This window comes from Pseudochaenichthys georgianus, unplaced genomic scaffold, assembly GCF_902827115.2.
Source record: "Pseudochaenichthys georgianus unplaced genomic scaffold, fPseGeo1.2 scaffold_900_arrow_ctg1, whole genome shotgun sequence".
Classification (NCBI taxonomy): Eukaryota; Metazoa; Chordata; class Actinopteri; order Perciformes; family Channichthyidae; genus Pseudochaenichthys; species Pseudochaenichthys georgianus.
This window is the reverse complement of record NW_027263434.1, coordinates 1-14,235: the sequence shown is the minus strand read 5'-3', so window position 1 is coordinate 14,235 and position 14,235 is coordinate 1. Positions and strand designations below refer to the sequence as shown.

At 41.6% G+C, this 14,235-nt stretch overlaps 1 protein-coding gene across 1 annotated transcript; it reads left to right on the top strand.

Moving 5' to 3' along the window:
- Positions 1-2,033: 2,033 nt before the first annotated feature.
- Positions 2,034-12,293, top strand: plekhb1 (pleckstrin homology domain containing B1; the record flags this gene model as incomplete). The annotated part of the gene is made up of 5 exons (XM_034080134.1): positions 2,034-2,186; positions 6,758-6,860; positions 7,511-7,550; positions 7,637-7,727; positions 11,969-12,293. Coding segments are annotated over 5 exons (521 nt in total), but the record flags the coding sequence as incomplete, so codon positions are not given.
- Positions 12,294-14,235: the final 1,942 nt, after the last annotated feature.

Here is a 14,235-nt window from a genome sequence, read left to right as displayed (position 1 = left end):
CTGAAAGCAGAAGTCTAGGGCAAATAATTGCAAGTCTCTTCAGTGCGCATGTCACAAAATGAGATGCATTGTGGGCAATGTGCTTCTGTAAAACGGCATGTAACCGTATAATAATTATTATTATATATATTATAAGAATATTATATTCCTTGCAAGCTCTTGCGGGCCGCATAAATTGAAGCCGCGGGCCGGATTTGGCCCCCGGGCCTTGAGTTTGACACCCCTGCCTTAAACTGTAAAAGGAAACGGCAGCATCACCAGCAGTGAATCAGCCTGCTGACATAACCACACAAATAGGTTAATCCTCATGTTGTTACCTGCAGGGATTAATTTGTAAAAACTCGTATGCGGACAACGACTAATGTGACGAGTCCTGTAAGAGTTCAGTTTAAGAGCAAGCATTTAGTAAAGAAGACGTAAAAACAGTGTATCTATCGGCAGGAGAAGATATTCCAGAAAGAGTCAGGAGGAGCGGACGAACAATCCTAATCCAGAATGATCCAGTGAGTCAGATTTAGTCCAGATTAACGCAGCGACTCACCGTCTGAGAGGCAAAGTGAACACACACACAGACAGATGCATTTAAAACAAGCTGCTGCATATTTGAACGTGTACAACTCAGATTTTTCCTTTGTTTCTGTAACTGGACTATTATTTTTAACTGGGACATCGCATGGCTCTGCTGAGGTCAGGCTGGCTTTGGAGACAGAGTGAGTATTTGTGTCGTTGTTGTAAATATACAGTATACCCTTAATAGTCCGACAGAGGGGACATTTAAATTCTGCATTTGACCTAGTGTTAGGAGCAGTGGGCGGCCATTATGTTATTCATTTGAATCTGTAATTAATGTTGTGTTTTATATATTTTAAGTGTGTTGTTTTTATGAATTTTTACTCTGTAAAGTGTCTTTGAGTTTCAAGAAAAGCACTCAATAAATTATTATTGTGTGTGGCGCAGTGGCGGTTCTAGACCAATGTGACTGGGGGGCCACTGGGGGGCCAGTTATTTTCTGAGGGGGGCACAATAAATGCAGGACGAAAAAGAGAACTAGACAGTATGAAGTAATTGCGCATAAGAAAACAATGCAATAGAGTTATTGGTATTTATTTCAGTACACTTGTTTATTTCAGATAGATCTTATAGTTATTACTGTTAGCTTAAGTTATAGTACAATTTTTTGCACTAACACCATATCATATTTATATAAAAATAAAGGCAATGAACAGTTACATCTCTATTTTACATCTACACTTACACGGATACAATAGTTTAAATCACCTTCAATTATCGTGGTAGTCTCTCGAAACGTAGCTTTCAATCAGTCTTTCTTGGATGCAACAGCCTCTGATGATCCGAGATGAAAAGTGTTTGTTTTTCGCGTGCTTCAGCCGGACAGTGAAAGTGAGTGCACCGCTCTAATGGGTCGGACTAGAATGACGAATAACGTTAGTTCCGTCTATTCCGTCATTCAATAAATCGTGTAATAAATCATACATTTTTAATTTTTTTCACTTTTAATTTTCAGGGGGGCCACAGGGGGGTCAGAGGTCAGTGTTCCCCCCCCCCCCCCCTAGAACCGCCCCTGGTGTGGCGCCCGGGGAATACATGATACATCCAGGATGCTTGTTTTGTTATATGTCATTAAGGGGAAGTAAGAATTGATTGTTATGATAAAAATCACAATTCCAATTTCTCAAATGTGTGGATTATTAGTTTTTGCTTATAGTTGAAAATGGTTCTTCAGGAAGCTGAACATGAGAGCATTTGTCCATTATGTTGACAACAACATCCTGGGTGTAACAACAACATTCCCAATAAATCAAGATGCTTTTTTTGGCTCTTCTCTTTGACTCGTTCCCAATGAAACCTGTACTGAAGTTAAGGTTTAACGCTGTTTAAGAAGAAGGAAACAATAACAAATATCTGACCCCAGCTCCCCCTCTTTTTCTTTCCCTCGGATATCGTGAATCATATTGCTATTTTTTTTGTAAATCATGCTCCCCTACTGATGCTCCACTGTGTCTCTCCTCCAGCTTCTGTCCTGAAACGCTGGAAGTTGAACTGGTGCGACCTTTGGATCGATGGGAATCTTTGCTTCTATAAGAACGAGAGCAGGAGAGACCTGGAGCACCGAGTCAGCCTCAAGACAAGGTGTGTGGACGTGAGGTCAGGCCTGGAGTGTGGAGGTAAGACATGCTAACCCATACACAGTGGTGCAGTGATGGTCTTTTTGTAGACTGTAGTAGACAGATAGTATCTTTCTGGTTCCCTCCACAACACGCAAATGGGATATTTATTTCCTTTGGATTTAGGATTAGGCCTATTGCAGAAAAATAATCAACGTTTATGATACTTAGACATTTTGTTCAGCAGGATTATCTCCACATATTAACAACATGTTATGATTTCTTAAGTAAAAAGCTAACGTTGGGCTATAAAGGAACTAGCACGGTCACATGACTTCACGTCACCACCGCTAAGCTAAAGGTGGCTAATGTTGGGCTATAAAGGAACTACAGCACGGTCGCATGACTTCACGTCACCACCGCTAAGCTAAAGCAGGCTAATGTTGGGCAATAAAGGAACGACAGCACGGTCACATGAATTCACATCATCACCGCTAAGCAGGGGTGGTTCTAGGGGGGTCAGGGGGGGCCAGTGCCCCCTAACACTGACCTCTGACCCCCCTGTGGCCCCCCTAACAATGAAAAGTTTTTTTTTTATTTTTTAAATGTATATTTTCTAGGGCTGTGCATCTTCACTGGTCTCACGATTTGATTACGATTATCTTGTCTTCGATTCGGTTCGATATCCCGGTGCATCACGGTGCATCACGATTCATACCAATGCGTTGCATCCTCAATTTTCTATATTACTGCACATGGCTTATTTTTCATTAACGCATACATGCAGTAAATACATATGAACTCTCTTTTTATTATTTAGAAAGTGCTTCAGAAATCAATAACATAAATGTCTTCACATTAATTTATAAACCAAAATAAATGAATTGTATAGGTCTAGCCTCCGTGTGTGAAGTTGTTCCATTCTCAAAAACAAAAAGCTAATGCTTCTGCAGTCGAGCTGCAGCTTCTAGCCACGGTCTTCTGTTAAGAAAGGACACTGAAGGTCCTGAATGTGGCATCACACACAGTCTGAGTCTGAACACAGCAGACAACAGGAGTATTTACAACAGCATACAAACTAAAATACTGCATGTGGGTGCTCACTTACATTCTCTGTCTTACTGTTACATAAATCCCATGAATGTATGAGATTAAATTAGCTTCATTATATCTCAGTGATTAAGTGAATAATAAAGTTTCTATCGGGTCACTATCAGCATGTCACTCAGGGAGGGGGCGGGGCTTGGAGGAACGTAGGAGACGGTGATCGCGGAAGCTTTTTTCCTCCTGCCTTCACAAACTTTACACACGTATATATCGTCTGAAAATTGCTAGAGGGCATTCATACTTTGCAATCCAAGACTTAATTAAATCCACCAAAAACCTGACATGATTGTAACGTAATTATTTTTGAAAAACATAAATCCCTGTGTCTCTGAGCCGCAGCGACACGGAGTGATTCAGAGCGGGTCTTTCTGCTGTTGGTTCTGGACTGGTGTTCTTGTGTTGGTGGATAAAGCAGACTGCTCCGTGTTCGGTGTTGCTGTGCCGCTGTCACGTCTGTTCCCTGATCTCTGCGTCACCGACCGATTTGATATTAAAGTGACAGAAAAAACGTTATAGTAAAGCCGCGGCCGGAAAATCAGGAAGCAACGTAACTACTCTATAACCGATTATCTTCCGTCACTGCATCGAGACCGAATCGTCCACGTCCGCATCGCAATGCATCGTAGAAACGATTATTTTCAACACCCCTAATATTTTCTGGTACTCGGTTTGCCAAAAACCGCAGGATTTAGTTGCTGTAATGTGAGATTGTGCAGACACCCTTATGTAAAGTAGAGATGTAACTGTTCATTGCCTTTATTTTTCTATAAATATGGTGTTAGTGCAAACATTGCACTATAACTTAAGCTGAAGCTAACAGTAATAACTATAAAATCTATCTGAAATAAATAAGTGTACTGAAACAAATACCAATAACTGTATTGCATTGTTTTCTTATGCGCAATTACTTCATACTGTCTAGTTCTCTTTTTCGTCCTGCATTTATTGTGCCCCCCTCAGAAAATAACTGGCCCCCCAGTGGCCCCCCCAGTCAAATTGGTCTAGAACCGCCACTGCCGCTAAGCCAAAGGTGGCTAATGTTGGGCTATAAAGGAACTACAGCACGGCCACATGACTTCACGTCACCACCGCTAAGCTAAAGGTGGCTAATGTTAGGCTATAAAGGAACTAGCACGGTCACATGACTTCACATCACCATCGCTAAGCTAAAGGTGGCTAATGTTGGGCTATAAAGGAACGACAGCACGGTCGCATGACTTCACGTCACCATCGCTAAGCTAAAGGAGGCTAATGTTGGGCTATAAAGGAACGACAGCACGGTCACATGACTTCACGTCACCACCGCTAAGCAGGGGTGGTTCTAGGGGGGGCAGGGGTGGCCAGTGCCCCCTAACACTGACCTCTGACCCCCCTGTGGCCCCCCTAACAATGAATTTATATATATTATTTTTTTAAATGTATATTTTCTGGAACTACAGCAAGGCCACATGACTTCACGTCACCACCGCTAAGCTAAAGGTGGATAATGTTGGGCTATAAAGGAACTATAAAGGAACTGTAGTTCCTTTATAGCCCAACACAGAAAATGGAGCTCTAGAAAACCTTTCCAAACAAACAAGAGAAACTATTGAAAAACATCTGGGACTTATCTTAATTCTGAAACCACAGTTTGATTGACATCCCATTTTCTGCAAGTATACAAAGGTTCTCATAATAATTGCACAAACAGTGTTTACTAAAAGATAAGTATGTCATGTATATAATGCATACAATTAGTATTTACTATGGAACTGGGACACAGCTTTTGTTTGATGATTGCTCTGCAGGAGCGCTCTGCAGGAGCGCTCAGCAGCGAAGCAGTCTGAGATTCATTTATAGGAACAGATTCTTCAGAACAAGACAGAACGTCACTATCCGTCTTCAAGCAAGAATAACAACGAAAAACTTAAAGGGGCCCTATTTTGCTTTATGGTGTCTTCCTTCTCCTGTCGTGTGTTGTATAGGTTTTAGTGCATGTACATGGTCTGCAAAGGATAAAGTCCCTGTGTTCCCTCCAGGGGGAGTTTCTCTCCAACACTAACCTTTGTTTACTTCCTTAACATAATGACATCACTATGGAACACTCGCTCTCCTATTGGCTAGGGCTTCAACACCTTGTTCAGATAGATAGATAGATAGATAGATAGATAGATAGATAGATCGATAGATGGAGAGATGGATAGATGGATTGATAGATAGAGAGATAGATAGATAGATAGATGGATGGATGGATAGATGGATAGATAGATGGATAGATGGATAGATAGATAGATAGATAGATAGATGGATAGATAGATGGATGGATAGATAGATGGATGGATAGATGGATGGATAGATAGATAGATAGATGGATAGATGGATAGATAGATAGATAGATGGATAGAGAGATGGATGGATAGATAGATGGATGGATAGATAGATGGATGGATGGATAGATAGATAGATGGATGGATGGATAGATAGATGGATAGATGGATAGATAGAGAAATAGATAGATGGATGGATAGATAGATAGAGAGATAGATGGATGGATGGATGGATGGATGGATAGACAGATAGATAGATGGATGGATAGAGAGATAGATGGATGGATAGATAGATAGAGAGATAGATAGATGGAGAGATAGATAGATGGATGGGTAGATAGAGAGAGAGACAGGTACTTTATTGATCCCAATTTGGGAAATTCTTTATTAGAACTAAGGGGCGGGACATCTCTAGGCGGTTATCCAATCACAACAGAGCCGGCCAGCTAACCAAGACAGAGGGTGTTCATTCTTAAACCGTACTATTAGTATTCACTCAATTGAGTCAGTCCAGTCCTTCGTTATCATTCCAGGTACAGATATAAAGGTTTACTCTAACCCTTTAGTCATTGAGACAGAACTATATATGTATGAAAAGGTCCTTTCACTTTTTATTAAGCAACTTTCAAAATGACCTACACTTAAAGCCATCATGCAAAATGCACTTGTGTACGTCTTTTATACATGAATGTGTGTCCCCGGTGTGTCAGAAAACACAACCCTCTCTATTTTCCTCCGTACCCAAATCTCTTAAAAAGGGCTGCAACGGATCTGATACAGACTGATCCAGATTTGAACACTTCTATGACGTCACAGAAGTGGCGCTACGGCTATTGGGCCAACTCCACCAATCAGGAGGAGACAGCCCCGGACATTGCCGTTCGAACGCGCTGGAGACGCTGTAGTACATATGCCAGGCCTGTAGGTGGTGCTGTTCTCACAGAATCAGCCCATCGTGCAAAGACTGTGTTAAATTGAGCGAAATGAGGAATGGCTAAAATGCATGATCTGTTTGGTATTTTGGAAAATAAAAAGTATAAATATGCCTTTATATAGGTAAGGTCCTACAGTATATTATTAAAATATAGCATGATAGGTCCACTTTAAGTATAAAGAGACCTCGCTCTTTCTCTGATGTTTGGAGTGATTTAACACAGATGACAACTTGCATATTTTATAGTGAACTGCTCCTTTTTACAATGTGTGTTCTCTCTGCAGGAGTGTCTCCTCCAGAGAGTAATCCCAGGGAGAACCTGATCGTGGTTCAGCTCTCTAACGGCTCCACAGTCAACCTGTGTGCTAACAGTGAGGATGAGTCCATGTAGGTTTCTTCACTTCTCTCATGTCTTTATTCAAACTAGCTTTCAAACTCTGATCAACAATTAGGACAACAGTCTATGGGTGTTTCTCAATGTCGAGCAAAGCTGCTCCAGAGCCACTATTTCAAGCATACTACGTCATCGAGTGCCGCCGAAGGACTGTTCCAATGTCCAGCATACTTGGAAATCTACCGAGCCCGGCGTACTTTGTTTGGAGACATTTCGAGGCTGCACATGTGTAGACTCCGCGGTCTTAAAATCTCCACAATGCTTTGCGCCCACGGACCAATTTCCCCAAATCTGTGGTGGAAAATGTAAGGCGGGGCCTCTCATATGACACTTGCTCGCCTGTTCCACTCTTCGTTTTCCGAATGCCAGGAAGGATTCTTGCCTCGCTTCTGAAGCAAGTGACTCGGAAGACATGTGCTACCAAGCAAGCGTACTCGACATTGAGAAACACCCTATGTATTCGGTTTTCTTTGTTCTGTTCCTGTTTGGATTTGACGTAAAGCGTCTTTGAGCATTAGGAAACACGCTATAGAAATCCCATGTATTATTATTATTATTATTATTATTATTATTATTATTATTATTATTATGTCTTCTGCTCTGCTTCACTTTACATCTTCACAGGTTCTTGTCTTTCTTTCAGAGCGTGGAAACTGACTCTGCTCGACACCAGGAGAAACCCCGTGAGTTTTATTTACATTTTAAAAAGCGGAGTCTTGATCTGCTTGTACTGTCAGAGCTGTTATTTCAACCCGTTCTCTCTCTACAGGTGTTCCAATACGACCCATACGAAGACTCCTACGAAGCCATCCCCATCAACAGCTACCACACGGTCTACATCACACCTGGAGCAGGACCAGGTATGTTGAAATAAATAAATGAAGAGACGCCTTTCAGGACATTATTTCAGAGAAAAAATAAATAGTGATTATTTATTGGTTACATTAGCAATGCATGGAACAATTCATGATCAATGAAACTGCCCAAAAGCAGTTTAGTCCAATACATGCCTGTCTTTAAGTTGTGGGTCATAATGTCCAACAACGCTTTACTTGTTTTTTTCAGGTAAAGGTTATATCACCTGAAATAGTAAGAGTGCATGGTGTAAGACGAGATGAAGTCATACGAAATCAGAATTGGAAAAAGTATTTTTTTTTATCGTCAGAGTTGATTTCAGGCAACACATAAACATTAAAGGGGACCTATTATGCAAAAATCCTCTTCTTCACGTCTCTTCTACATCAACATGTGTCCCCTCTTCTTCATGTCTCTTCTACATCAACATGTGTCCCCTCTTCTTCATGTCTCTTCTACATCAACATGTGTCCCCTCTTCTACATCAACATGTGTCCCCTCTTCTTCACGTCTCTTCTACATCAACATGTGTCCCCTCTTCTTCATGTCTCTTCTACATCAACATGTGTCCCCTCTTCTCCATGTCTCTTCTACATCAACATGTGTCCCCTCTTCTACATCAACATGTGTCCCCTCTTCTTCATGTCTCTTCTACATCAACATGTGTCCCCTCTTCTCCATGTCTCTTCTACATCAACATGTGTCCCCTCTTCTTCACGTCTCTTCTACATCAACATGTGTCCCCTCTTCTTCATGTCTTCCACATCAACATGTGTCCCCTCTTCTTCATGTCTCTTCTACATCAACATGTATCCCCTCTTCTTCATGTCTCTTCTACATCAACATGTGTCCCCTCTTCTTCATGTCTCTTCTACATCAACATGTGTCCCCTCTTATTCATGTCTCTTCTACATCAACATGTGTCCCCTCTTCTTCGTGTCTCTTCTACATCAACATGTGTCCCCTCTTCCTCATGTCTCTTCTACATCAACATGTGTCCCCTCTTCCTTCATGTCTCTTCTACATCAACATGTGTCCCCTCTTCTCATGTCTCTTCTACATCAACATGTGTCCCCTCTTCTTCATGTCTCTTCTACATCAACATGTGTCCCCTCTTCTTCCACTGTCTCTTCTACATCAACATGTGTCCCCTCTTCTCCATGTCTCTTCTACATCAACATGTGTCCCCTCTTCTCCATGTCTCTTCTACATCAACATGTGTCCCCTCTTCTTCATGTCTCTTCTAATCAACATGTGTCCCCTCTTCTTCCATGTCTCTTCTTCATCAACATGTGTCCCCTCTTCTTCATGTCTCTTCTACATCAACATGTGTCCCCTCTTCTTCATGTCTCTTCTACATCAACATGTGTCCCCTCTTCTTCATGTCTCTTCTACATCAACATGTGTCCCCTCTTCTTCATGTCTCTTCTACATCAACATGTGTCCCCTCTTCTTCAGGTCTCTTCTACATCAACATGTGTCCCCTCTTCTTCATGTCTCTTCTACATCAACATGTGTCCCCTCTTCTTCATGTCTCTTCTACATCAACATGTGTCCCCTCTTCTTTCATGTCTCTTCTACATCAACATGTGTCCCCTCTTCTTCATGCTCTTCTACATCAACATGTGTCCCCTCTTCCTTCATGTCTCTTCTACATCAACATGTGTCCCCTCTTCGTCATGTCTCTTCTACATAAACATGTGTCCCCTCTTCTCTCATGTCTCTTTCTACATCAACATGTGTCCCCATCTTCTCATGTCTCTTCTTACATCAACATGTGTCCCCTCTTCTCATGTCTCTTCTACATCAACATGTGTCCCCCTCTTCTACATCAACATGTGTCCCCTCTTCTCAGGTCTCTTCTACAGCACATGTGTCCCCTCTTCTTCATGTCTCTTCTACATCAACAGGTGTCCCCCTCTTCTTCATGTCTCTTCTACATCAACATGTGTCCCCCGCCCTTCTTCACGTCTCTTCTACATCAACATGTTGTCCCCTCTTCTTCATGTCTCTTCTACATCAACATGTGTCCCCTCTTCTTCATGTCTCTTCTACATAAACATGTGTCCCCTCTTCTTCACGTCTCTTCTACATCAACATGTGTCCCCTCTTCTTCATGTCTCTTCTACATCAACATGTGTCCCCTCTTCTTCACGTCTCTTCTACATCAACATGTGTCCCCTCTTCTTCATGTCTCTTCTACATCAACATGTGTCCCCTCTTCCTCATGTCTCTTCTACATCAACATGTGTCCCCCTCTTCTTCATGTCTCTTCTACATCAACATGTGTCCCCTCTTCTTCATGTCTCTTCTACATCAACATGTGTCCCCTCTTCTTCATGTCTCTTCTACATCAACATGTGTCCCCTCTTCTACATCAACATGTGTCCCCTCTTCTCCATGTCTCTTCTACATCAACATGTGTCCCCTCTTCTTCATGTCTCTTCTACATCAACATGTGTCCCCTCTTCTTCATGTCTCTTCTACATAAACATGTGTCCCCTCTTCTTCACGTCTCTTCTACATCAACATGTGTCCCCTCTTCTTCACGTCTCTTCTACATCAACATGTGTCCCCTCTTCTTCATGTCTCTTCTACATCAACATGTGTCCCCTCTTCTTCACGTCTCTTCTACATCAACATGTGTCCCCTCTTCTTCATGTCTCTTCTACATCAACATGTGTCCCCTCTTCTTCACGTCTCTTCTACATCAACATGTGTCCCCTCTTCTCCATGTCTCTTCTACATCAACATGTGTCCCCTCTTCTCCATGTCTCTTCTACATCAACATGTGTCCCCTCTTCTACATCAACATGTGTCCCCTCTTCTTCATGTCTCTTCTACATCAACATGTGTCCCCTCTTCTCCATGTCTCTTCTACATCAACATGTGTCCCCTCTTCTCCATGTCTCTTCTACGTCAACATGTGTCCCCTCTTCTTCATGTCTCTTCTACATCAACATGTGTCCCCTCTTCTTCATGTCTCTTCTACATCAACATGTGTCCCCTCTTCTTCATGTCTCTTCTACATCAACATGTGTCCCCTCTTCTTCATGTCTCTTCTACATCAACATGTGTCCCCTCTTCTTCATGTCTCTTCTACATCAACATGTGTCCCCTCTTCTTCATGTCTCTTCTACATCAACATGTGTCCCCTCTTCTTCATGTCTCTTCTACATCAACATGTGTCCCCTCTTCTTCATGTCTCTTCTACATCAACATGTGTCCCCTCTTCTTCATGTCTCTTCTACATCAACACGTGTCCCCTCTTCTCCGTGTCTCTTCTACATCAACATGTGTCCCCTCTTCCTCATGTCTCTTCTACATCAACATGTGTCCCCTCTTCTTCATGTCTCTTCTACATCAACACGTGTCCCCTCTTCTCCGTGTCTCTTCTACATCAACATGTGTCCCCTCTTCTTCATGTCTCTTCTACATAAACATGTGTCCCCTCTTCTTCATGTCTCTTCTACATCAACACGTGTCCCCTCTTCTCCGTGTCTCTTCTACATCAACATGTGTCCCCTCTTCTTCATGTCTCTTCTACATCAACACGTGTCCCCTCTTCTCCGTGTCTCTTCTACATCAACATGTGTCCCCTCTTCCTCATGTCTCTTCTACATCAACATGTGTCACCTCTTCTACATCAACATGTGTCCCCTCTTCTTCATGTCTCTTCTCAACATGTGTCCCCTCTTCTTCATGTCTCTTCTCAACATGTGTCCCCTCTTCTTCATGTCTCTTCTCAACATGTGTCCCCTCTTCTCCATGTCTCTTCTCAACATGTGTCCCCTCTGCGGAAAGAGACTCTCAAAGTTTCAGGAACAAAGATTTTCTCTCTTTTTGATCCATTTCTATAAAAACCTGTCTGAAAATGAGCTGATCAGATTTTGGCCACTTGATGATGTCATCACGATGTGTTGTCTTGTGTACCCATTAGCCAATCAGCAACAAGGTAACCCCCCCCCCCCCCCCTTATCACCTGAATCTCCTCTAGAGCTCCATTGAGTTCTTTGTAACCAGATGTCTCTCAGAGGGGCGTGGGGAGGGGCTCTTTGTTTTCATCTAAAGTAACAGACAGAGAATCAGCACTTTGGAAGCAGGGCTGAAACAGAGGGGATTATGGGTAATGCTGCAATGATCTGTTTGGTGTTTCAGCCAATCAGAGACAGGCTCTGTGTATATCTGAGACCTGTGATACATTGATGAGAAACAGTATGATCGGGGACCTTTAAATGTGTTTCAGGGACGCACCAGGTTCTGGTTCAGAGGGACCCGTTCGACGGGGCGATGGAGCGCATGGCTCTGAGTTTACTGGCTGGGATGGCAGCAGGGACGGCCATGAGGTCCTTCCTCTACATGCCCTTCTTCTTCTGCTGAAATACCCCCGCTCACTAACAAGGAAACGTTAGCATTCGACACTTAAGAAGCTGAAAACTTGCTTTATAGAAACGCTTGAGTCCTGATAGTAGAGAACATTGGATGTACCGATGAGCATTTGAAAACGCCATGAAATTATGTTTATAAATTTGCTGCCTGAATTTTACACTGAACAGTTTGAAAACTTGTATTCTGTGCTCGTGAATACTTTGATGTATTAAACATTTCAAAAGGGACAGTTTATACAATCGTTGCCTGGTTACATTTGACAATCAGTGCATCTGTTCACACACACACACACACACACACACACACACACACACACACACACACACACACACACACACACACACACACACACACACACACACACACACACACACACACACACACACACACACACACACACACACACACACACACACACACACACACACACACGCCTGTTCTTGCTAACAGTGTGAGTTAAGGGTCGGAATAGGCACCCTTCAGTTAAAGAAGACTTTGTGATGTTGAGGGCTTAGGAAAAAGTAGACCATAAGTCGGAATCATTTGTCGAGGTCTACGGTGGATTTTGACGGAGGTGGAAGAAGTACTCAGATATTGTACTTGAGTAAAAGTAGAAGTACTCTGATCTTGTACTTGAGTAAAAGTAGAAGTACTCAGATATTGTACTTGAGTAAAAGTAGAAGTACTCTGATCTTGTACTTGAGTAAAAGTAGAAGTACTCAGATATTGTACTTGAGTAAAAGTAGAAGTACTCAGATCTTGTACTTGAGTAAAAGGAGAAGTACTCAGATCTTGTACTTGAGTAAAAGTAGAAGTACTCAGATCTTGTACTTGAGTAAAAGGAGAAGTACTCAGATCTTGTATTTGAGTAAAAGTAGAAGTACTCAGATCTTGTATTTGAGTAAAAGTAGAAGTACTCAGATCTTGTACTTGAGTAAAAGTAGAAGTACTCAGATCTTGTACTTGAGTAAAAGTAGAAGTACTCAGATCTTGTACTTAGTAAAAGTAGAAGTACTCAGATCTTGTACTTGAGTAAAAGTAGAAGTACTCAGATCTTGTACTTGAGTAAAAGTAGAATTACTCAGATCTTGTACTTGAGTAAAAGTAGAAGTACTCAGATCTTGTACTTGAGTAAAAGTAGAAGTACTCAGATCTTGTACTTGAGTAAAAGGAGAAGTACTCAGGTCTTGTATTTGAGTAAAAGTAGAAGTACTCAGATCTTGTACTTGAGTAAAAGCAGAAGTACTCAGATCTTGTACTTGAGTAAAAGTAGAAGTACTCAGATCTTGTACTTGAGTAAAAGTAGAAGTACTCAGATCTTGTATTTGAGTAAAAGGAGAAGTACTCAGATCGTGTACTTGAGTAAAAGGAGAAGTACTCAGATCTTGTACTTGAGTAAAAGTAGAAGTACTCAGATCTTGTACTTGAGTAAAAGTGGAAGTACTCAGATCTTGTACTTGAGTAAAAGGAGAAGTACTCAGATCTAGTACTTGAGTAAAAGGAGAAGTACTAAGATCTAGTACTTGAGTAAAAGCAGAAGTACTCAGATCTTGTACTTGAGTAAAAGTAGAAGTACTCAGATCTTGTACTTGAGTAAAAGTAGAAGTACTCAGATCTTGTACTTGAGTAAAAGTGGAAGTACTCAGATCTTGTACTTGAGTAAAAGGAGAAGTACTCAGATCTAGTACTTGAGTAAAAGGAGAAGTACTCAGATCTAGTACTTGAGTAAAAGCAGAAGTACTCAGATCTTGTACTTGAGTAAAAGTAGAAGTACTCAGATCTTGTACTTGAGTAAAAGTAGAAGTACTCAGATCTTGTATTTGAGTAAAAGGAGAAGTACTCAGATCGTGTACTTGAGTAAAAGGAGAAGTACTCAGATCTTGTACTTGAGTAAAAGTAGAAGTACTCAGATCTTGTACTTGAGTAAAAGTAGAAGTACTCAGATCTTGTACTTGAGTAAAAGTAGAATTACTCAGATCTTGTACTTGAGTAAAAGTAGAAGTACTCAGATCTTGTACTTTGAGTAAAAGTAGAAGTACTCAGATCTTGTACTTGAGTAAAAGTAGAAGTACTCAGATCTTGTACTTGAGTAAAAGGAGAAGTACTCAGGATCTTGTATTTGAG